This window comes from Calonectris borealis, unplaced genomic scaffold (assembly GCF_964195595.1).
Source record: "Calonectris borealis unplaced genomic scaffold, bCalBor7.hap1.2 HAP1_SCAFFOLD_35, whole genome shotgun sequence".
NCBI lineage: Eukaryota > Metazoa > Chordata > Aves > Procellariiformes > Procellariidae > Calonectris > Calonectris borealis.
The window spans coordinates 892,964-916,181 of NW_027441451.1; the positions used below are offsets into that span (position 1 = coordinate 892,964).

The 23,218-nt window shown below is 52.6% G+C and overlaps 1 protein-coding gene across 1 annotated transcript; it reads right to left on the reverse strand.

Moving 5' to 3' along the window:
• Window positions 1–15,574: 15,574 nt before the first annotated feature.
• On the reverse strand, window positions 15,575–16,510 carry LOC142076188 (olfactory receptor 14A16-like). Its single transcript, XM_075138568.1, has one exon. It carries the CDS (start codon window positions 16,508–16,510, stop codon window positions 15,575–15,577), a length of 936 nt encoding a protein of 311 aa, XP_074994669.1.
• Between the last annotated feature and the right edge of the window lie 6,708 nt (window positions 16,511–23,218).

A 23,218-nucleotide genomic window follows, 5' to 3' on the forward strand; every position in this document is an offset into this window, starting at 1 on the left:
TCCACTTCAATAATATTAGTCTTATCCACCCTCACCAGTGTTTTCTGACCTGAAAGACCTCATGTACATATGGAGCCAGGCTCCCTGTGCAGGTGAAGGAGCTGGGAATAAAGAATGCAGCAGAAAATGATTTGTCTCTGTTCCCATCTCTTACATCTGCTCTGGAGCTGGGGGTGCAGCCCCAGCACACAGGAGGGCTCAAGGAGCCACGAGCCCCCCTGCCACATGGAGGAGCAGGCACTTGTGGACCTCGGGGCTGCCCCTCGCTGCCTCAGTGGACACATCCTTGCTGCCACCTTCACATGGGGCTGCTGCTTCCCTGGAGCCATGGCCATGGACGACAGCAGGACCTGGTCTTTCCAGAGCAGCACTGCCAGTTCAGGGCCCTGTGGAGAGCACGGGGTGGGAACCAAGACAGGCTGGCCAGGCCAGCATGGACATGCTCACGTGGGGCAAGGGACATCCAGGGAGAAGAGCAAGGGAGCATTTCTGTGCTGCAGGGAGGAATCCCTGAGAAAGAGAAAGGTCTTTCTGCAGGCACCCACTCGGGGCAGGCTGCTCTGTCCCCTGACCAGGACTCTGGTGCTGGCCTGGGGAGAGGGGCTGGCACGGAGCTCCAGAGGCAGCCTGGGCTGGGGATCTCCTGCACCTAAGACCAGGAGCTCTTCGGTTTCACTGACCTCCATTTCCTCATGGCATGGGGAGCCTCCATCCCTGGGGCTGATGGGGAGGCTGAGACCCCTCTCTGCCCCGCAGCAGCTGCTGTGCCCCTCAGAGGGGCTGGGGCCGTGGGGTGAGTGCCCAGAGCTCTGCAGCACCCTGCGGTGGGCACTGCCGTGGGACCAGCCCAGGCTGGGCTGCTCTGCGGGGCTGGGCTGGGGAGAGGGCAGGGGAGATGGGAAGTGCTGGGAAAGGTCCGGGCTGGGCTGGGAAGTGCCCAGGAGAGGACAACGCTGATGTTAGCTGAGCTGTGTGACCATGCAGGGCAGGGACATGCTCCAGTGGGTGTGTGGTGCAGAGCCCGGTCTCCTGGCAGGGAACTGAGACAGGCGGGTGCAGGAGAGAGGAGGCTGCTCTGTGCCCTTGGTGGCATGGACAGAGCGAGAAGGTGCCCCAGGGCATTTATCACACCCCCACCCCAGCCTCTTCCCTTGGCCATTTCCAGCACTGGCCACTCATCCCAGTTTACGGGTGGTTTTGCTCTGTGGCCACCTCCTCCCTCCTGTTGGTCTTGGTACCTGGGTTGGGGGAAGAGCCAGCCCTGCCCCAGGCTCTCTTCTTGCCCAGACCTTGGCAGAGCCCAGAGTGGGGCTCTCTGCAAAGCCTTGCGTGGGCCACGGCTGGGGCTGGGCACTGGTGGGCTGCAAAAGGAGGAGGGCTGGTGGGGATGGACCCTGAGGTCTGGCACAGGGACTTGTGGTGGGGAACGTTTCCCCACCCCAAACGTACCCTGTGCTGTGCTGTGTCTGCTGAGGGGGATGTGGGGGCACGTGCTGGGCAGTGGGGCTGCACTGGCTCAGGCACAGGTGGGAGCTCCAGCACAGCCATCAGGAGGTGGAAGCAAGGACAGGCTATGCAGGGGGGATTCAGGAACATGACCTGAGCATGCGGGGATGTGTTTAGGAAAGCCAGAGCTCACCTGGAGCTGATGGGGGCTGCAGGCAACACCAAGAGCAAAATGAAAGGTTCAGTCACCGGGCTTGCAGTAAAAGGCTTGTCGTGGTTTAACCTGGCAGGCAGCCAATACCACGCAGCCCTTCACTCACTCCCCCCCAGTGGGACGGGGAGCAAATCGGAAGGGTAAAAGTGAGAAAAACTCGTGGGTTGAGATAAAGACAGTTTAATAGAACAGAAAAGGGAAATAATAATAATAATAATAATAATAATAATAATAATAATAATAATAATAATAACAACAACAACAATAATAACGACGATGATGATGATAGAATATACAAAAATGAGTGACGCACAATGCAATTGCTCACCACCCGCGCTGACCGATAACCAAGTAGCGATTGGTACTTCCTGGATCACGTCTACCGTTCATATACTGAGCATGACGTCACATGGTATGGAATACCCCATTGGCCAGCTGGGCTGGCTGTCCTGATTATGTTCCCTCCCATCTTGTGTACCTAGCTCAGTCAGTAGGCACGGGAGCTGTCCTTGGACTAGGAGGGCACTTAGCAACAACTGAAAACATCTCTGTGTTATCAACATTCTCCTCATACTAAATCCAAAACACAGCACTAGGAAGAAATTTAACCCTATCCCAGCCGAAACCAGGACAGTATCCACTCCTTATTCTATACCATTTACGTCATGCTTAGGTCTCACATCTTTTTTTAATACATTTCAATTAACCACCCTATCTTTCTTTTTATATATACACATATATATATATGCACGCACAGATATCATTCCCTTAGCCTATTTTCCATCCCTCTAAAATGTCCATTGAGTCCATTTAGTCCATGACTTTGGGCTCCATCTGTTATAACAGTCTTTCAGGGCCAGAGAGATGGTGTGTGGTGTTGGGCTGTTGCATCCTGAAGCCAGTTCTCATTTCGGTACTGCTGCGCTCGTCCAGTTCTATCATCGTTGCACTTTGCTCGGTTTCATCAGAGTTAGCTCATTCTTCATTAATCTGGGTGATTTTTACTGCTACACCATTGATAGCAACCATAGAAATAATGATATACAATATCATATAACAATTGACATCATGCAATTCAGTTCATTGGCTATTTTCACCCAAAATCAAATCCCCTTGAGGTACACACTGGACTTGCCCATCCTTTCGCATCACCCACCAAGTGTACCCAGGTCCTTGAGCAAAAGCAATCCCATGGATGGGTTTTCCCTTGCCAGAGGCAGGAGTAACCCAGACTGTCTTCCCCAGCATATTTCTTATGTGCACGACTGGGACTTTATCCCCATCTACAGTACGTAAAAGTCTTGATTGGGCAGGGCCAGCTCGATTAACAGACCCCCTAGTGTTGACTAACCAGGTGGCTTTTGCTAAATGTGTATCCCAATGCTTGAATGTCCCACCACCCATTGCCCTCAGTGTTGTCTTTAGCAGCCCGTTGTATCGTTCGATTTTCCCGGAGGCTGGTGCGTGGTAGGGGATGTGATAGACCCACTCAATGCCGTGCTCTTTGGCCCAGGTGTCTATGAGGGTGTTTCGGAAGTGAGTCCCGTTGTCTGACTCAATTCTTTCTGGGGTGCCATGTCGCCATAGGACTTGCTTTTCAAGGCCCAGGACGGTGTTCCGGGCAGTGGCATGGGGCACAGGGTATGTCTCCAGTCAGCCGGTGGTTGCTTCCACCATGGTGAGCACATAGCGTTTGCCGTGCCGGGTTTGTGGGAGTGTGATATAATCAATCTGCCAGGCCTCCCCATATTTATACTTCAACCATCGTCCTATATACCAAAGAGGCTTTACTCGCTTGGCTTGTTTGATTGCAGCGCACGTTTCACATTCATGGATAACCTGTGCAATAGCGTCCATGGTTAAGTCCACCCCTCGATCACGAGCCCATCTATATGTTGCATCTCTTCCTTGATGGCCTGAGGCATCATGGGCCCACCGAGCTATAAATAATTCACCCTTATGTTGCCAGTCCAGATCCACCTGAGCCACTTCCATCTTAGCAGCCTGGTCCACCTGCTGGTTGTTTTGATGTTCTTCAGTGGCCCGACTCTTGGGTATGTGAGCATCTACGTGACGTACTTTTACAGTCAGGTTCTCTACTCGGGCAGCAATATCTTGCCACAATGCGGCAGCCCAGATGGGTTTACCTCTGCGCTGCCAGTTGTTCTGCTTCCACTGCTGCAACCACCCCCACAGGCCATTTGCCACCATCCATGAGTCAGTATAGAGAGAAAGTACTGGCCATTTTTCTTGTTCAGCAATGTCCAAGGCCAGCTGGATGGCTTTTACCTCTGCAAACTGGCTCGATTCACCTTCTCCTTCAGCAGTTTCTGCAACTTGGCGTATAGGACTCCATACAGCAGCTTTCCACCTCCGATGCTTTCCCACAAGGCGACAGGACCCATCAGTGAACAGGGCATATTGCTTCTCGTTTTCTGGTAGTTTATTATACAGTGGGGCTTCTTCAGCACGTGTCACCTCCTCCTCTGGGGATATGCCAAAATCTTTGCCTTCTGGCCAGTTTGTGATCACCTCCAAGATTCCTGGGCGACTGGGGTTTCCTATTCAGGCCCGTTGTGTGATCAGTGCGACCCACTTACTCCACGTAGCGTCGGTTGCATGATGTGTAGAGGGGACGCTCCCTTTGAACATCCAGCCCAGCACCGGCAGTCGGGGTGCCAGGAGGAGCTGTGCTTCAGTACCAACCACTTCCGAAGCAGCTCGAATCCCTTCATATGCTGCCAACATCTCCTTCTCAGTTGGAGTGTAGCGGGCCTCGGATCCTCTGTATCCCCGACTCCAGAACCCTAAGGGTCGACCTCGAGTCTCCCCTGGTGCTTTCTGCCAGAGGCTCCAGGTAGGGCCATTCTCCCCGGCTGCGGTGTAGAGCACATTCTTCACATCTTGTCCTGCCCAGACTGGCCCAAGGGCTACTGCATGAACTATCTTCTGTTTAATTTGTTCAAAGGCTTGTCGTTGCTCAGGGCCCCATTTGAAGTCGTTCTTCTTCCTGGTCACGTGATAGAGAGGGCTTACGATCTGACTGTAATTTGGAATATGCATTCTCCAAAAACCCACAACGCCTAAGAAAGCTTGTGTTTCCTTTTTGTTAGTTGGTAGGGACATGGCTGTTATTTTGTTGATCACATCCATTGGGATCTGACGACGTCCATCTTGCCATTTTATTCCTAAAAACTGGATCTCCTGTGGAGGTCCCTTGACCTTACTTTGTTTTATGGCAAAACCGGCTTTCAGAAGGATTTGAATTATTTTCTTCCCTTTCTCAAAAACATCTTCTGCTGTGTTGCCCCATACGATGATGTCATCATTGTACTGCAGGTGCTCTGGAGCCTCACCCTGTTCCAGTGCAGTGTGAATTAGTCCATGGCAAATGGTAGGGCTGTGTTTCCACCCCGGGGGCAGTCGGTTCCAGGTGTACTGGACGCCCCTCCAAGTGAAAGCAAACTGTGGCCTGCACTCTGCCACCAAAGGGATGGAGAAGAACGCATTAGTGATGTCAGTTGTGGCGTACCACTTGGCTGCCTTTGACTCCAGTTCGTATTGAAGTTCTAGCATGTCCGGCACGGCAGCACTCAGTGGCGGCGTGACTTCGTTCAGGCCACGGTAGTCTACTGTTAGTCTCCACTCTCCGTTGGACTTTCGCACTGGCCATATGGGACTGTTAAAGGGTGAGCGAGTCTTGCTGATCACTCCTTGGCTCTCCAGTCGACGAATCAGCTCATGGATAGGGATCAGGGAATCTCGGTTGGTGCGGTATTGTCGCCGATGCACTGTTGTGGTAGCGATTGGTACCTGTTGTTCTTCAACCCTCAGCAACCCCACAACAGAAGGGTCCTCTGAGAGACCAGGCAAGGTGGACAGCTGTTTAATTTCCTCCGTCTCCAGGGCAGCTATACCAAAAGCCCACCGGTACCCTTTTGGGTCCTTGAAATACCCCCTCCTGAGGTAGTCTATGCCAAGGATGCACGGAGCCTCTGGGCCAGTCACAATGGGGTGCTTCTGCCACTCATTCCCAGTCAGGCTCACTTCGGCCTCCAACACAGTTAACTCTTGGGATCCCCCTGTCACTCCAGAAATATAAATGGGTTCTGCCCCTTTATAGTTTGATGGCATCAGAGTGCACTGTGCACCGGTGTCTACGAGAGCCTTATACTCCTGTGGGTCTGATGTGCCAGGCCATCGAATCCACACAGTCCAGTAAACCCGGTTGTCCCTTTCCTCCACCTGGCTGGAGGCAGGGCCCCTCTAGTTCTGGTCATAGTATCCATCTCTCACTTCTTGCAAAAGTGAGTCAAGAATTTCTTCATTGCAATTACAATCCAAAGTAAGATCAGCCCTTCTACTCTGTCTGGGGAACTGTTCACTGGAAACTGGACCGTCGTGAGACAGGGTTTTCCTGAAAACTGGAGCAGCATTTTTCCTGAGAGAACCCCCTTGTGTGATTGTTTTTCCTTGCAACTCACGTACACGTGCCTCTAGGGTCAAGGTAGGTTTTCCATCCCACTGCCTCATGTCCTCTCCGTGGTCACGCAGGTAAAACCACAGGGTGCCCCGTGGTGTGTACTTTCGATATCCTCTCTCTTGAGGAGAAAAACACTGACTCCTAATGGCTGAGATACTGGTCCGTACAGGTGGAGAATAGGACCTATCGTCTTTGAGTTGCTGGACCTCCCGGGATAGTTTCTCTACAGCCGAGACAAGGGAGGAGGAGATAGTTTCTTCAAAATCCCGAAGTCTGTTAACCACCTCATCCACCGTTGGTGCTTCTTCCTCTTTCCAGCACAGTACTGCCAACGAACTGGCATACGACGCTGGTGCGCTCTGTACCAACTGCCGCCACATGGGTCGGGTGCACTGGATGTCATCTGGATCTTTGGGTGTTCGGGCATCGTCCAGGTCACTATAAACCACCTCCAGCACGCCTAGTTCTCTCAGGTACTGGATACCTCTCTCCATAGTGGTCCATTTGCCTAGGCGATATATAACATCTTCCTTGAAGGGATACCTTTCCTTCACGCCTGACAGCAGTCGCCTCCAGAGGCTGAGGACCTGTGTCCCTTTTCCGATTGCTTTGTCAATACCCGCTTCCCTAGCAAGGGATCCCAGCTGTTTGGCCTCCTTCCCCTCTAATTCCAGGCTACTGGCCCCATTATCCCAGCATCGGAGCAGCCAGGTAACAATATGCTCGCCTGGACGACGGCCGAAATCTTTCCGCATATCTCGCAACTCATTCAGGGATAAGGATCGGGTGGTTTCCGTCTCGTTTACGAGTTCTTCCTCTTCCTCCTCCTCTCCTCGTGATGGCCCTGGTTTTCCATCACCCTTTTCTACACTTCAAAGATTTCTTCTTCTGTACAGGGGCGACAGATACAGCGACGGTTGGTCCTCTGGTTCAGCTGTAGTACCCGTCGCGAGGGTTTGGGTAGCTGCAGTGCCTATCACGGGGGTTGGAGTACTTGTAGTGACTGTTGCCGGGGTTTGAGTGGCTGCAGTGCTTGTCGCACTGGTTGGAGTTACTGTAGTGACTGTTGCTGGAGTCTGAGTAGCCATAGTGGTTATTGTGGGGGTTGAAGTAGCCACGGTGCCTGTCGCAGGGGTTTGAGTAGCCACAGTGGTTGTCGTGCGGGTTGAAGGAGCTACAGTGCCTGTCGTGGGGGTTTGAGTAGTCACCATGTCTGTTGCCGGGGCTGATCTCTGGACAGTATTCCTGAATAGTTGTTTAACCCTAAACAAGACCTGAACCACATTCAGAAGACATAGCAATATGAACATGCTCGTTTGAACATCCCAAGGATATTCAAAATTCTCAGGGAATATTGTGGACGTCTTCATGAAGAGGATAGAAGAAAAAAGAGTTTCTGAAGATATGGAAGGGAAGGTGAACAAGTGGGAGAAACTGTCCCATCCTGTCTCCCCACTAAATTCATCCTCTGAGGTGAAGACGTAAGAAGTGTAATTATTAATAGTTTCCAAAAGATAGCTCCCGAAGAACAGGAATGATGGCAGTGCTGAGTACAGGCTCGTGACCAATAATTTTATCATAATATAAAGCCAGGTCACACAGTATAGCAAAGCAATGACCTTAATCCATTTCCCAGAGATGACCAACCCCACATACAAACTGATAATCAGCAGTATAGACAGCCAGTAAGGTGCTATATACCACAACTCCAAAAACAGATCCAAAAACTCTGAGAGCAAATAAATCAACATTGTGAACATCGAGTACTAAACTGATATAATGAATGCTCATAACAAATTGGTTTTAACCCGTTCGGGTCAGATGTGTCGTTATCTCAACCCTTTGTGCCCCACGTTGGGCGCCAAAAAGGACTGTCGTGGTTTAACCTGGCAGGCAGCCAAATACCACACAGCCGCTCGCTCACTCCCCCCACCCCCAGCGGGACGGGGAGAGAATCAGAAGGGTAAGAGTGAGAAAAACTCGTGGGTTGAGATAAAGACAGTTTAATAGAACAGGGAAAAATAAGGGAAAATAATAATGATAATGATAAAATATACAAAATGAGTGATGCACAATGCAATTGCTCACCACCCGTGCTGACCGATAACCAAGTAGCGATTGGTACTTCCTGGATCACGCCTACCCTTCATATACTGAGCATGATGTCACATGGTATGGAATACCCCATTGGCCAGCTGGGCTGGCTGTCCTGATTATGTTCCCTCCCACCTTGTGTACCTAGCTCAGTCAGTAGGCACGGGAGGTGTCCTTGGACTAGGAGGGCACTTAGCAACAACTGAAAACATCAGTGTGTTATCAACATTCTCCTCGTACTAAATCCAAAACACAGCACTAGGAAGAAATTTAACCCTATCCCAGCCAAAACCAGCACACAGGATTTTCCCTGTGTATGCTTAATCCATGTAATAAGTAATAGAGTGAACCTTGCCATCGAATTCTGTTAAGTCGCGCTTTTATAAATTTCTATTAAAATCCCCTTTGCTGATATCTTTGCCAGTGATTCTTCAAGCGGCCACAAAACCTCTCATTTGCAACAAACAGGGAAACAAACTCTAGTCGTCATTTCTCCTGCCCTAAGAAGTGATGTTCACATGCAAATTTGTTGCTGCAGTGTTTGGTAAAGGTAAGGACATGCAGTTGGCCTCATCACCAGTACCAGGTGGAGCTTCCTGCAGATTCCTCTGTTGCAGCCAAGTTTCTCCTGTGACCCAGGGATATGCTCAGCACCACACAGCCTGAAGACCAAGCTGTACGTGGAGCACAGCACAGCGCGGCACATGCAGGCCAGGGTCTTTTCAGGTTTGCTGTTAGGGGGATCACTAACTCCTCCATGTACAATGCTCTTATGGTCGGGATCACCGAACCGCCTGAGGAAGGTTAGGAAGAGGGTGAGGGCTCCTTTAGAAAGCTGGAGGAAGGGACACAAAGGACTTGGTAGTCACTGGGGACTTTGAAGGCCATGGACCTCTGCTAGAAGGCCTCACTCAGAGGGAAGGTGGAAGGTCATCCCTGATCTGCCATGGGGGGATGCTCTCCTGGACTTGTTTCTCACAAGAAGCTGGTGGAAGATGTGGAGGGCAGCTTTGGCTGCAGTGGGAGTGAGGTGGGGATGTAGAAACCCTTGAGGGAAGTCAGCAAGACAACTTGTAGCAGGGCTGAGTGGAGAGGAAGGATCACCTCCACCCACCTGCTGGCAGTGCTCTGCCTAATGCAAGCCAGGGTGCCGTTGTCTGCCTTTGCTGCCAAGGTGCAAAGGCAGGAGAGGAGAAGGCTTTGGGGAGACCTAATGACAGCCTTCCCATACCTTTGTGGCCAGAAGAAAATGGAATGGAATGGAACAGAATGGAATGGAAAGGAATGGAAAGGAATAGAAAAGAATAGAATAGAACAGAAAAGAATTTCTTCTTAGAAAGAAGAAATGGAAAACCTGGGCCTCGCTAGAGGAATGGGGATGAGCTGGAGTGGCCCCAGAGGACACCTGCCAGGATGTGGTTTGTGGCCTCTGTGGAGGGGCTGAGGGATCTGGGGTTCTTTAGCCTGGTGAAGTGGAGGCTCAGGGCTCTCTAGTAGTAGCCTGCAATGTCTTGACAGGTGGTTTCCGAGATAATGGAGCTTTTCTTGGTAGTTGGAAGACATGGCAACCTCCAGAAAGTGCAGCTTGGAAAGTTCAGACTTGACATGAGGAAGAAGAAATCTCACTCAAAGGGTAGCCTTGTGGTGTAAGAGGTTACCCAGAGGGAGTCTGGATCAGCCCATGGCTTTGTGTTTCAAGGAAAAGCCAGCGATGGGTGCAGAGACATCAGTGAAGGTCTAGAAATGCTGGGGTGAGAGCTAGGTAGGGAAGCAAGATGGATGTCTACAGCCTGAAGGGCAAGAGGTGCAGGCATGGGACAGTGTAGGACAGCCTGCAGCAGAGATGGCCTAGACCACTAGCAGGGCTGACAGGCCCATCAAAAGCGAGGTCTTTGTCCCCTTGGCTAAGGCAGTTGCCTCTGCCACCAAGGCCTACAAGAAGGAACTTTCTTTTGAGGCTCTGCATTTCTTCCTTGCCCCTGCTTGGGGAGGCCAGGAAGTGTGGTACAATTGTTCTACCCTTGGCATTGCTCACCCTCACATCCCACTGACCCCGGGAAGAGCCCTGAGCCACGCATGAGGGACAGGATCTGCCTTCCCAGGGCTTGGGGGTGAGGGCTTGGCCTTTCTGCTTCACAAAATAAACCAAGGGTTTTCTCAGCATTACAGCCACCTGCACAGTGCCTTTGCCTACCTGCAATCATGGCCTCCAATGATCTGCTCTAACGAGGCCATGGGGAGGCTTTGTCAGTAATGGTCCTCAGTGGGACCCATTAATGCTTCAAGGTACTTTGAGTTTTACTTCTGACTTTGACTTCTTGAGAGGTTTGTTCTTTCTCCTCTCATCATGGGAGCTTCAAGGACTCAGCACCAAATACACCATGGGTCTCATTAAAATACAGAAAGCCTTAAGGAGCTCTTTCTCTTCCTGTAGTTTTCTTTAGGTCTTCCAGGCTTGTACAGCTAATTGGAGTCATTTCATAGTGTAGTTAAAGAGGAAGATTTCAAAGTGCACCTAATAAAAATATTTTTTAATTTAAAGTTTCTATTTTATTAGTTTTCAGTTTAGAGAAGAGGTGATGGAAGCCTTCTCCAAGTGATAGTGATCCAGGGTGTCTCCTCAGGAGGTCTGGACAGGCAGGAGCAGCAGTCCCTTGAGGTCTGACTCTGTATGGAGAACTTTGCTCCTCACCTCCCAAACCTCACCATTTCTCTCATTGGCCACCTGGGACTTACATCACTCTTCCTTGCATCAGACTTCTCCACTGATCTCTGCAGCTGGGTGTTACAGCTCCATGGCACCATCTCCCACCTGCTCTCCTCAGAGAACTGGCTGCACACAGGCCACATAAAAACTTTTCCTATTTGCAAACAAAGAAAAGCCAAGCATGATAAAGTTTCATAAACAATAAAACACACTCCTCAACCATATGCTAAGTACAAGCTGTCTCTAATGAAGTTGTCTTTCTACAAGGGATAATCTTATGAGAAATGTTTGAGATAGATACAAAAAAGTTAGATACAACCATAATTAAAGAATTGGCTAAAGACCCAATGAGACTACTGAAAGACAGGCAAGCTTTTAACTCCCTGAAGATCAAAGCAGCAACTGAGTAGGTGAGAGTTATCTGAATGAACAAAGAATAACGTCCGGAGAAAAGTAGAGACTGATGGAATGGGCCTTTGTCTAGAGAGTCTGCATCTGCAAAGGCGACATCAGAAATGGTCATTGTATGAGGACAGGTGAAATTATATGAAAGATTAGAGAAACTGAATACACCGTATAACAGGAAGAACAGTGGTAATGAAGTTACAGGGCAAGACCAATATTTCTTTGGAATATCCCTTTTGAAAGGTCATTGGATTGGTAGAGGTCTCTTGTGAGTGAGGACAAGCAAGAGTTGCACTCATCTTTGAAAGTGGCCAAAAGTGCAACCCAGGGAACCACAGGCTGCACAAGCTCACTTTGGTGGGGGGGTGAGCCATTGAATGAGTGCTCCTGGGTGACACTTCTGGGCACCTAAAAGAGAAGAGCATCGCCATGGACTTACCAAGGGTAAATCATGCCTCGCCAACCGGGTTGCCTTCATGATGAAGTAGCTGCATTTGTGCACGAGGGGAGAAGAGTGGATGTCATTGACCTCCATTTCAGCAAGACTTTTGGCGTGGTCTCCCTCAATATTCTTGTACCCAAGTTAGGCCATTCCAGTCTGGACAGGGGGACAAACAGATGAGCAAAACACCAGTTGGATGATGAGGCTGAGAGTGCAGGGTGAAGGGGCCATGCTCTACCTGGAGGCCAGGGGACGTACTGGGGTTTGGTGAGGCGGCACAGGGGACTCTGCTGAGCCCTGTGCAGTTTAACACCTGCATCCACGACCTGGAGGAGGACGCAACTCTCACCACATTTTTCAATGATACCAACTTGGGAGGACCATTCCTGTGCCTTAGGGACGCCTTTCAGGGGAAACCTGACGGGTGGGAGAACTGTCCTGTCAGGAACTTCATGAGATAGACAGTGGACAAAGGCCAGGTCCTGCACCTGGGATAGACTGACAGCCTGCAGTAGCAGGGGAAGGGGACTGCCTGGCTGGGGAGCAGCTCTGCAGAAAAGGCCCTGGTGGTGCTGGGGAACAGAAGGCAAAACAAAACCCAGTAGTGTTAGATGGTGGCAAAGGTGGCCAGCAGTGTCCTGGAGTGTGTAAAGAGGAGCCTTGCCAAGACAGTGCTTTAGGCTCTAAACAGAATTGAAACAAAGCCTCTGACTTGGGTTCTATGAAGTTAATTAATAAAAGAGAGGGAGGTGGAGGGACCTCAGCATTTACAGGTTCCTGCTGAAGATTTAAGGCCTCCGAGAAAGGAGCTGAAGAGAACACTTGTGAACTAGCATAGCCTTTAGATCGTTTCACATGTGAGGGCTCTACTCCCCCATCTCAATCATTGGCATCCACAAACCTCCCCTGCTTTTCCGTCCTCTCCTCCCAAAACCTGACCACGTGATGGGAGGAAAGGCAGCAGAAAGGCCCCAGGCCTCTGTGAATCAGCCGGGGTCTGGCACCTGGAGGGCGATGGTGTCATTTCATTGGACACCCCATAAAGACTCAAGCTGGGGAGTGCCTCTGCAAGTCCGAACCAACAAGGTCCATGGCCAGGCAAGACTGTGTCTCTGGCTGTGTCTGGAGACCCGAACAACTACAGCTTAGATGAAGCTGGGGCTGAACCTCAGGCCTGGGCTTCAGTGGTCTCCTGGGCCCATGGGCAGAGATGCAGGTGGAGGCCCCAGGTGATGCTGCTCAGGGCCATGAAGGCCTATGGATGCTCTCAGGGCCCTGACCAGTGTCATATTGGACCCCACCTGCCACTGCCCTCACTAGGCCAAATTCTCACTCCCTGATGTGCAGGGTCTGCTCTCTGCTACTCTCCTTCCCATGTCCCTGGGTATCTGGCAGACCACAATTTCATGGTCACTTCAGCCAAGGCTGACACTGGTCTTCACATCCCTGACCAGCTCTTCCTCCTTTGGCAGTACCAGGTCCAGGTGAGGAGAAGACTGGGTGGCCCATTCAGAAGCTGACCCACACACAAGCCACCATCTAACCTGTTACGTGTCCCATAGAGACCCTCCATACACCTGAGCTGCCCTGACGCCACACAAGGCAGCCCCCACTCCTCATCTTCCCCATCGGTCTCTCCTAAAGATGTTCTGTCTCCATTACAACAAAAGCCGTGGGAGCTGTCCTTCCCCACCTCAGCTCTTATCCCACTGAAGTCACAGCTCTGTGATGGCACCCGCGGCTTCTGCTCTCTGTGGCCCAGGCTGTGGGCTTTGGTGCCCATTTGGGCTGCAGCCCCTCCGATGGGGCACCAGGGCCAAGGGCAGACTTGTCCCATGCAAACCTGGTACCCAGAGATGGGACCCCGTGTGTGGGAAGGCTTTGCTTCCCAGCAGAGGCATGCTGGAGTGGGTGGCAGGTGGCAACAGAATGGTGGATGAGGTTGCCACCCCGAGAGCAAAAGCTGCAGAGCCCAAGGCCAGAGAGAAAGAGGCGAGGGCTGTGCAGCCCTGGCAGGAGAGGGGTTTGCTGTCCCAGGTGACTCTGCAGCACCATGGGGCCTGTGCCAGAGGTGGAGCTGATCTCCACGAAGGACAAGGTGCTGCTGAGAATGTCCCTGGGGAAGGACAGCCTCTGATCCAGCCACACTCTGGACATCATGCTGGGGGCCAACCAGCTAGACAGCAGCTCCGCAGAGAAGGACCTTGGGGTCCCAGAGGAGAAGCAGCTGAGCAGGAGCCAGCAGTGCACCCCCGCGGCCAAGGCCAACAGCCTCCTGGGCTGCATTAGGAGAAGCATTGCTGGCAGGTGGAGGGAGGTGACCCTTCCCCTCTCCTCAGCACTGGTGAGGCCCCATCTGCAGTGCTGTGTCCAGTGCTGGGCTGCCCAGTGCAAGACAGTTGTTGACCTACTAAAGCAAGTCCAGCCAAGGGCCACAAAGCTGCTTTAAGGGACTGCAGCAAAGGTCCCTCCTCAGGGCTGGGGTGTCCAATCAGAGATGGAAATGGCCGGTGTGTGGGACTTCTCTGGGATGGTTTTCCCAGGGGAGTGTCGCCCGGGTGTCCAGGCACCTTTGGCACCTTGCTTCCTTCTCCATGACGCCTGACTCTGCACTGTGAGCACCCTGCTGTGGGCCCCCACCCTGCACACTCACACAGCTGAGCTCTACACTGCTGCTTTCCTCTCCCGGGCACTTCCCAGCCCAGCCCAGCCCCTCCCCACCTCTCCCCACCACCCCTGCCCTCTCCCCAGCCCAGTCCAGCAGAGCAGCCCAGCCTGGGCTGGTCCCACGGCAGTGCCCACCGCAGGGTGCTGCAGAGCTCTGGGCACTCACCGCACGGCCCCAGCCCCTCTGAGGGGCACAGCAGCTGCTGGGGGGCACACAGGGAGCTCAGCCTCCCCATCAGCCCCAGGGATGCTGCTGGCCCCAAGGGCACGAGGAAATGGAGGCTACTCACTCGCTGCCTCTCCTGAATTCATATTGCAGGTGATGCCCAGCCCTCACTGAATTTGCCCCCTCCTCTGCTCCCACCAGCCCCACTCCCCACGACAGCACGACAGCCCTGGCCCTGGGCCTCCTCCGGCACCTCCTGCATCTCTCCAGTCTCCCCTCCCTCTGCCTGCTGGCTCCCCACTCACTCCCATGGCACTGCAGAGTCCTTGTCCATGGATACGTCGATTTGGTGCTTTCCTTTTGGGGGACTTCACCTTGGAGGGTGTTTCACCTTCTGAGTCTCCATTCATTGCAACCCCAGGGCACGGGGTGAGTCCCCATCCTCTCCTCTCCTCACCCCTCCAAAGTCATTTCCAGAGACTCTGGTATGTGCCATCAGTCTTGTCATCCATAAAGGAACATGATAAGATAATGGGAGCTCATGGACCATCTCTCCTGCCATTGGACACCAAGAGGAGAGCTCTTAAATCCAGACCATTTGGTCCAGTGGAACCCAGAGGTACCATGAACTTAACTCCCAAAACATTGACCACAAGGGGAACAGATTTTTCAAAAGACCAATTCCTTGGAAATATTCTTGGAAGCAACTTTGGAGGAAGAGCCCAGCCTTCGGGCACTGCACCTGGGAGATCCTCTTTTATTGAAGAGCTGCTATTGGGCGTGTCACATCTGACACAGTGTTGGGCAAGAGTCAGACACAACAGGATCAAGCCGCAAGACAAGTAGTACAAACCTAGAAAATTCTATATAAGCAGGATTATCACAAGAGAAAAAAGCAGACTCGTGGCCTAAGATAAACTCTGGGGAATGTGCAGAGAAGGGGAGGCAGGTTATTGTCGGTGAAACAGTGTCCACTGGGCCAGTTTCCTTAGGGCATCCTTGAGCTCCTGGTTCCTCATGCTGTAGATGAGGGGGTTCACTGCTGGAGGCACTACTGCGTACAGCACTGCCATCACTAGGTCTGAAAATGAGGAAGAGATGGAGGGGGGCTTCAGGTAGGCAAACATGCCAGTGCTGACAAAGAGAGAGACCACGGCCAGGTGAGGGAGGCACGTGGAAAAGGCTTTGTGCCGTCCCTGCTCAGAGGGGATCCTCAGCACGGCCCTGAAGATCTGCACGTAGGACACCACAATGAAAACAAAACACCCAAATAGTAAACATGCACTAACCAAAAGAAGCCCAACCTCCCTGAGGTAGGAGTGTGAGCAGGAGAGCTTGAGGATCTGGGGGATTTCACAGAAGAACTGGTCCACAGCATTGCCGTGGCAGAGGTGTAGTGACAATGTATTGGCCGTGTGCAGGAGAGCATAGAGAAACCCACTGGCCCAGGCAGCTGCTGCCATGTGGACACAAGCTCTGCTGCCCAGGAGGGTCCCGTAGTGCAGGGGGTTGCAGATGGCAACGTAGCGGTCGTAGGCCATGACAGTGAGAAGACAATACTCCCCTATAATCGAGAAGAGAAAGAAGAAGAGCTGTGCAGCACATCCTGCGTAGGAGATGTCCCTGGTGTCCCAGAGGGAATTGGCCATGGCTTTGGGAACAGTGGTGGAGATGGAGCCCAGGTCGAGGAGGGAGAGGTTGAGGAGGAAGAAGTACATGGGGGTGTGGAGGCGGTGGTCGCAGGCTATGGCGGTGATGATGAGGCCGTTGCCCAGGAGGGCAGCCAGGTAGATGCCCAGGAAGAGCCAGAAGTGCAAGAGCTGCAGCTCCCGCGTGTCTGCGAAGGCCAGGAGGAGGAACTGGGTGATGGAGCTGCCGTTGGACATTTGCTGTTTCTTGGCATAGGGGTACTGTTCAAAACTGGAATAGACAAGGAAAAAGTATGACAGACTTCTCCAAGCAAAGCCACTCCTTTTTTCATAGAAATCCACCCCCCGCCCCAAAATTGAAATGCATTTCCTTCTCTGGTTTGTGCTGACTGAGTGTGCTGTGAGGAGCAGGACCTCTGTCCACGGCCAAGGAGCCAGCTTTTCTCTGCTGCAGTGTGTACCTGGCAGCTGGTTTGTGACAGCTCCGATGTTCCCAAGGGATGTCAGATGTCATCCGCCCTTAATGGAAAAGATCAGTATCTGCACTCATGACTCTCAAGAGCGTGGGCTGCAGAAGAGAGGCTTAGCGTGTCCTTATAAGAATTTTGTCTCTGTTTTGTATTTTCCACCACCACATCTGCTGAGTGTTCTTTTTAGGGGTAGAAATGCTCATTTCTATGACTGAAAATGTGAAGAGTCTTGAGACAGGAGAGGCAAAAGGGCTCAGCTCTCTGTGGCTTAGTGCAGTCAGGTGAGCTGCAGTGTCCATCAGTCTGTTACCCAGCTGCCCTGCTCTTTCCCTTGTGCTGCCTCAAAGATGACTTCACACACAAATTACTCATTAAAAGAAACCAAACCAAACCACTGGGCTCTGATGAAAGCAGGGGAGCACTGTTGCAGAGGGCAGGTCTGCACACTCTTCTCTTTCCCACACCAGAGGTGGAGTTGTGATGGAGAAGGACACCGTCCCTCACAAGAGAAGCAAAGGACTCTGAGCGGAGAGTACTGACCTCCAAGGGAAAGCTCAGCCCTCCCTGGGATCCTACAGGAGAGCTGTGCCTTTCTGGAGGGCAGCTCGCAAGCCCAGCAGGACAGGCAAAGCAGAGGGTCAGGGGTCCTGAAGATGGGATGTCCTAAAGGGAGAGTCAGCTCATTGCCCAGCAGACAATGCCCAGAAGACATCCACAGTGAAGGACCGAATGAGAGCTGCCTTAACGGAGCCTACGCCGGTGCTTGTTTGCAGCTTCCTCCCACCCCCTGCCCAGGTCTCTGCTGCCTGGAGCTGTCCCTGCCGAGAGCTGGTTCCCTGTCCCCACCTCTCCTCCCTGCCGGTGCTCACAGACCCCATCCCACCCGCTGTGTGCTCAGCTCTGCCCTGCAGACCCCTCCTGGCAGCAGGGCACTGCGCAATGTCTTCTCTGTCCATGCAGGCTCTGATGGGATCATCAGACCAACCCTGATGAGCCTGGAGAAGTTGTACTGCTGCTGTCTGTAAGCCACGGTGTGTTGATTTCTCATACTCCCTGCTTTATTCACCTCCAAGAGTAACAGATTTGGAAATTCAGTGCCTCCTCTTGACATGAGACATTAATTTCTATGTCCCATTGCCCACCCAGGCAACCCAGAGTACAAGGTAGAAAGAACAGGACACTTGCTTTTCAGGTAGCCCCGGCCTTGCTGTGCTTCTTCAAAAGTCTTCTGGGAAAGTCCTGTAGTGATCTGAAGATGTGAGCAGGGCCGACCCAGGCAGCAGCCTCTCGACAGCAGAAGGACCCTGCCCTGCTGGGGCTCGCTCCTTCCACCCACAGCTTCTCCCCACAGCACCGTGGGGAGCTCCCCGGGCAGGCTGAGTGCTGACCCTGGCAGGCGGCAGAGTCCCTGCCCCAGCACACAGCCCCTGGGGTGCAGGGACCCTGCTCGCAAGGACAGCCCTGGGCACCCCTGCCTGCACACCCCTGCAGTCCCCCCCAGCAGAAGGCAGCCCTCATGCCCTGTCCCTCTGACCGTGCAGCAGGGAAGCCCTGCTCTGCACCATGTCCTCCTCCTCCACACCAGAGAAGGTGGGAGAGACCTCCGGAAATGTCCCACAGGCTGTGGCATGTGCCAGCTTTTGGAGATCTCTCCAGGCACTGCAGCTTCTTTGCCCTGCACCCGGAGACTTACCGTGTCAAGGGCTGTGAAGGTTTCTCCTCCCGTTCATTCTCAGCATCCTCCCAGCCCAGACTGCCTCTAACCTCTCTCTGCCTCGCTCCTCTCCCCTCGGTGCCTGCAGGCAGTGCCCCCAGCCCTGCTCCTGGGCAGAGCTGTCTCTCTGCAGCGCTGCCCGCTTGCCAGGAGCTCCCTCCATCCCAGGAGCCCAGCCCAGCTCAGCAGCAGAGGACCAGCCCAAGGCACCACTTGCTCTGCCCCCTCGGGGCTCCCTCCACGTGTCCCTGCGCCTCCAGGGAACCTGCTGGGAACAGCCTGAAGCCATCACTCATGGTCCCTCCCTCAGCTGCGGAGAGACACTTCTTTCCAGCAGGGGCATTTCTCCCATCTGAAGAAGAGTCAGCTCCAGGAATCACCTTTTCATTGGCCCATCTGTAGACAGGACACCCGGACAGGGAAGGACCTCATTTAGCAGTGCTGAGGGAAGGGATTCAGCCCCCATTCCATGGTTGTGGCCCTGGGGCTAGAAGTGGGCTCAGCTGCCCCCCACACACAGCACAAGCCCACAGGAGGTGGGATTCCTCTGGCCTCAGCTCAGGTGTGCACACAGCAGACACCTGCATGTCAGCTCCTTCTCTCAGCTCCCTGCTAATTAATGGAGATGGAGGCCAGGGCTGACGTGGTCACATGCAAAGACCTGGGGACATTTGGGGTGCCAGAGGTGGTCCAAGATACCTGGAGCTAGCTGCAAGCTCTAGTGGAGCAATGCTGAGAGACAGGGCAGCATCTGGGGGCACCTTCTTGGAGACTGGACGTGAATCTCTTTGGCCAGTGGAAATGGCATCAGATGCCCACATTTAGGATGATGGAGCCTGTCTCTCTTCTTTATGTTCTGGGCAGCCTACGCAGGGATTCATCTGGTGGAGTCATGTACCACAGGGAGAGCTCAGTTCCTCTCTGTCTTTTCCATCCGCCAGGTTGACTAGATCTCCATTGACTCTAATGGCGGTGGTGTCCTGAACATTCTCGCATTGCCCAATCCACTTCAGGGCAGTTATTCCATGTAAGGCCAGTTGCAGGCCTGTAATGGTAGGTGAGGTGCCAAGGCTCTCACACACAGCGACATGCAGTTGGCAGGGACAGCGATGGTCCTACACAGGAAAGCCATCCCCATGCAGAGCGAGGGTGTGACAGACACCCAGACAGCATTGCGACAGATCCAGTGCCTTTGGGCCAGAAACTGATTGCCACCCCTGCAGCGTGGCAAGGTCCGTCCCTTCTCTCTCCAGTAGAGGTAGGGCACTCCATGGATAGGAAGCCCATCACACCAGGGTCACCACGCGTGTGCCTACACCTTCAGACTTCTGGTTTTTCTCTCCACCAACCTTCCCTCACCCCCTGGAGAACACAGTCAAGGACCAGACCAACAGTTGTCACAGTGGGCCTGTCAGGAGCACCTTGTCATTCCTGGAGATCAGCTTCACCTCCACCAAAGGCCCTCGGGGACAGCAGAGACCCCACCGACAGCAAACCCATGTCTTGCCAGGGCTGCCCTTCCCAGCCCTGGTCTTCTCTGCCCTTGGGGACAGCAGGGTTTGCTCACTCTCTTGGCACCCAGGTTCAGCTTTCTGTTTCCACCTGCTCTCCACCCCGGCATGTCTCTGCTGTGAAGCAAAGCCTTTGCACACACGGGGGCTTGGACACTTGGTCCCAGGTTTGCCTAAGACAAGTGAGAGCTTGGCCTGGGGCTGCACCTGCAGTGCTACAGCCCAAATGTGCACTGATGGCCTCAGCCAGGGGCACAGCCAGGACGAGCTGGAGCCTGTGCTTTTTGACATGCATGGAGGAAGTGCCATGGCATGGTGGGACAAGTGACACAGCTTGGGGTGCTGCAATGGCTGGGTAGAGGCTTTTCAGGAGACACAGGCTGGAAGGGTCACGAGTGGGGTTCCCTCAAAGTGAAGAAGTTGTTTGGATGTGTGGAACTTTAATGGCCTTGGCATTTTCTGGAAGGGGAACACAGCAGGATGCAAACAGTCCTGGCGGTTTATGTCTGGGGAACCACTTCTCAGCACAGCTGCCAGATGGGCCAACAAGGGCAATCCAAACCCGGATTTGAGACTCACAAGCAGTACAGAGCTGGTCAGGGATGTGAAGGTCGATGTAAGCCTTGGCTGTTGTGACCATGAAATAATGGGATCCCAGCTCCCGAGGGGCGTGCGGAAGGAGAGTTAAGGACTGCAAATGGTGGACATCGAGGAGCAGACTTTGGCCTGTTCCGGGGAGTTTTCGTGAGGATCCAATGGTCAGCAGCACCGCAGGGCAGCAGAGCTCAGTGCAGCTGGTCTTCAAGGACAGCATCCTCCAAGCTCGGCAATGGTCCATATCAAAACTCAGTTGAAACTTGAATGGGATTTCAAGGGCACCACGATGAGCTGTGACTACTTCAGGGACAGGTCAAGAAGAATATGTGTGGCCACTGCTCCACTGAGTAAAGCAGGTGTGGATGGAGCTGAGATACTCGATGTCCTCTGTGCCTCAGTCTTCACCAGCAAGGTCTCCCAGGCCTCTGTGCCTCGAGGCAGGACTCTGGAGGGGAACAGTCAGGGCTGGATAGGAATCAAGTCCTGGCTTGCTTGAGCAACCTCAAATGTTACCAGTCCATGAGAATGGTGGGGCTGCATCCAAGGGTGCTGAGAGAGCAAGATGATGTCAGAGTGAGGCCAGTCTCCATCATCTTTGACGGGTCATGGAGACTGGGGGGACTCCCTGATGACTGGCAAAAGCAAAAGTTGCATGCCTGTTTCAAAAAGTGCCAGAGGATGAACTGGGGAGGGAAAGGCTGGTTAGCTTCGCTTTGGATGAATAACATGTCCCAGAGGTTGTTCTGGATTGCATTTCTGGGGCGGACGAGCCCCTCCAAGTGACACAGCTTCGGGACTCCCTGGATGTCTTGCAGCTCTGCAGAATAATTTCTTCATTCAAAGCCTTGGGAGGAAATGTATTTTTGGAAATGGCTGTAGAAATCTATATTTCCATAGAGGGAGAGAAAGGGTCGTCGTCTTGCTTGTCCATGGCCATGGCCATGGCCTATGACAAAAATCAGGAGAATTTATAGACCAACCTCAAAGTTCTGAAAATGAAGACTTCTCAACAGTCATTACACAGACCTCTTCTCTGGACATGTTTCAACTTTTGCCTAACATCTTCTTTCAGGGATTGATGCAGCTGCCAGCACAGAGGTGGCCACTGCCTCCAAGATACATGGGGGTAGCTGAAGCCCTTCCGTGGGACAGGGAAATGTGACCCAGGACCTACAGGAGCCTTTCTGAAGCAGGAGCTGGTGGCCAGGCAGAGAAGGCCAAGGCACCTGGGTTGAGACACCTCATTTCTCTCTCTTGACTAGAAAGGGACCTCTCAGCAGTTGCACTCGAGGTGTCCAACATTAGAGATCACGCTCATCCCTCTCTTCACCTGCAGTGAAGTCATATGTAATTTACCTGCAGGCAATGAAAACTGAGTGGGTCTAGATGCTGCAGAGTCTACTTGAAGATGCTCCTGTAAGCATTACAGGTTCAGATTTATGCCGATTTCCATGTTCAGAAGAAAGCTTTTCATTCGCTTTGTCTCTTTGCTTCTCCCTGTGGCTCGAGGGAGTTTGTGACTCCAGTGTGTGACTGACGGGGTGCAAAGAGCAAATATGGGCAGAGTCAGGGGCAGGGAGTGCTTTGAGGTGTCTTGGGATGTGTGCTGGAGACAATAATGTGTTTTCCATTGGTGTATGGTCATCCACAGTGGGAAGTGGACTTCAGTGGAGGTAACATGGACTTGATATACAGCTGAGGAATGTCTTTTGGGTTTTTAATGAGCTGTGCTTGACTTTGGTTCTGCTTGTTGGCAATGAAGAAACACCTTTCTGTGCCTGTGTGCAGCTCGTTCTCCAAGCAAAGCAGGTGGGAATTGGTGCCAATGGGCTGAAACACGCAGCTACAGACTGTAGTGGAGAAAGCTCTGATTTGAACAAGGCTGCTCTAAATCTCAGGTGGCTGATGGGAGAAATGGGGGGGGTTGGGGTAGGGACAAACACTTCCCATGGAGTGTCTGACATAAAGGGCCTTGGCTTCCCTGTATGTCCATACTCAATTAGGAGATGCTCAGGACCAGTATCAATTGGGACTGCTGATATCCTTTAATGTGGAAGCAGAAAAAGGAAGAAAAGTTGAAAAAGAAGAAGTCCTTTCTTATTGTGATTTTTTATAAAAATCTTCTTACTTTGACAACCCTTCTGAAATCTCTCTAATTAACCACATAAGAACTGAGGAATTAAGGAAAATTGTGCCCAGAGACTTGGCTTGTTAGGGAATTTTGCATGTTCAGGAGCCCTCTTGTGCCAAGTTCCTGAACTGCAGATACTGAAAGCAGATTGAACAAGGCTCTGGAGATCTAAAAGTCAGCACCAAGCCTCCAAGTTTCTGAGGGTGTTAGCGGGCCCCACTGAGGGCCATCACTGAAGAGACCATGGAGGGAACGACCAGACAAGGTGACTGTCCCTGGGGGCTGGTGAAGCAGGAGCTCAGAGGCCCTGGATACAGGTAGAAAAATGAACGTGTAAGTGGCTGTGAAAGGCCTTGATGTGTTTCCTTAAGGAGGATGGCCAAGGCCTGAGCCCAGTGCCCTAGGAATGGGGATTCTTCCCTCATGGGTGTCTCAGGGCGTTTTCTGGGGGCAGTGAGATGTGAGGGTTTGCGATGCTGAGTGCAGGTCAGTGGTAGGACCCCTCCCAGGCTCTACCAAGGG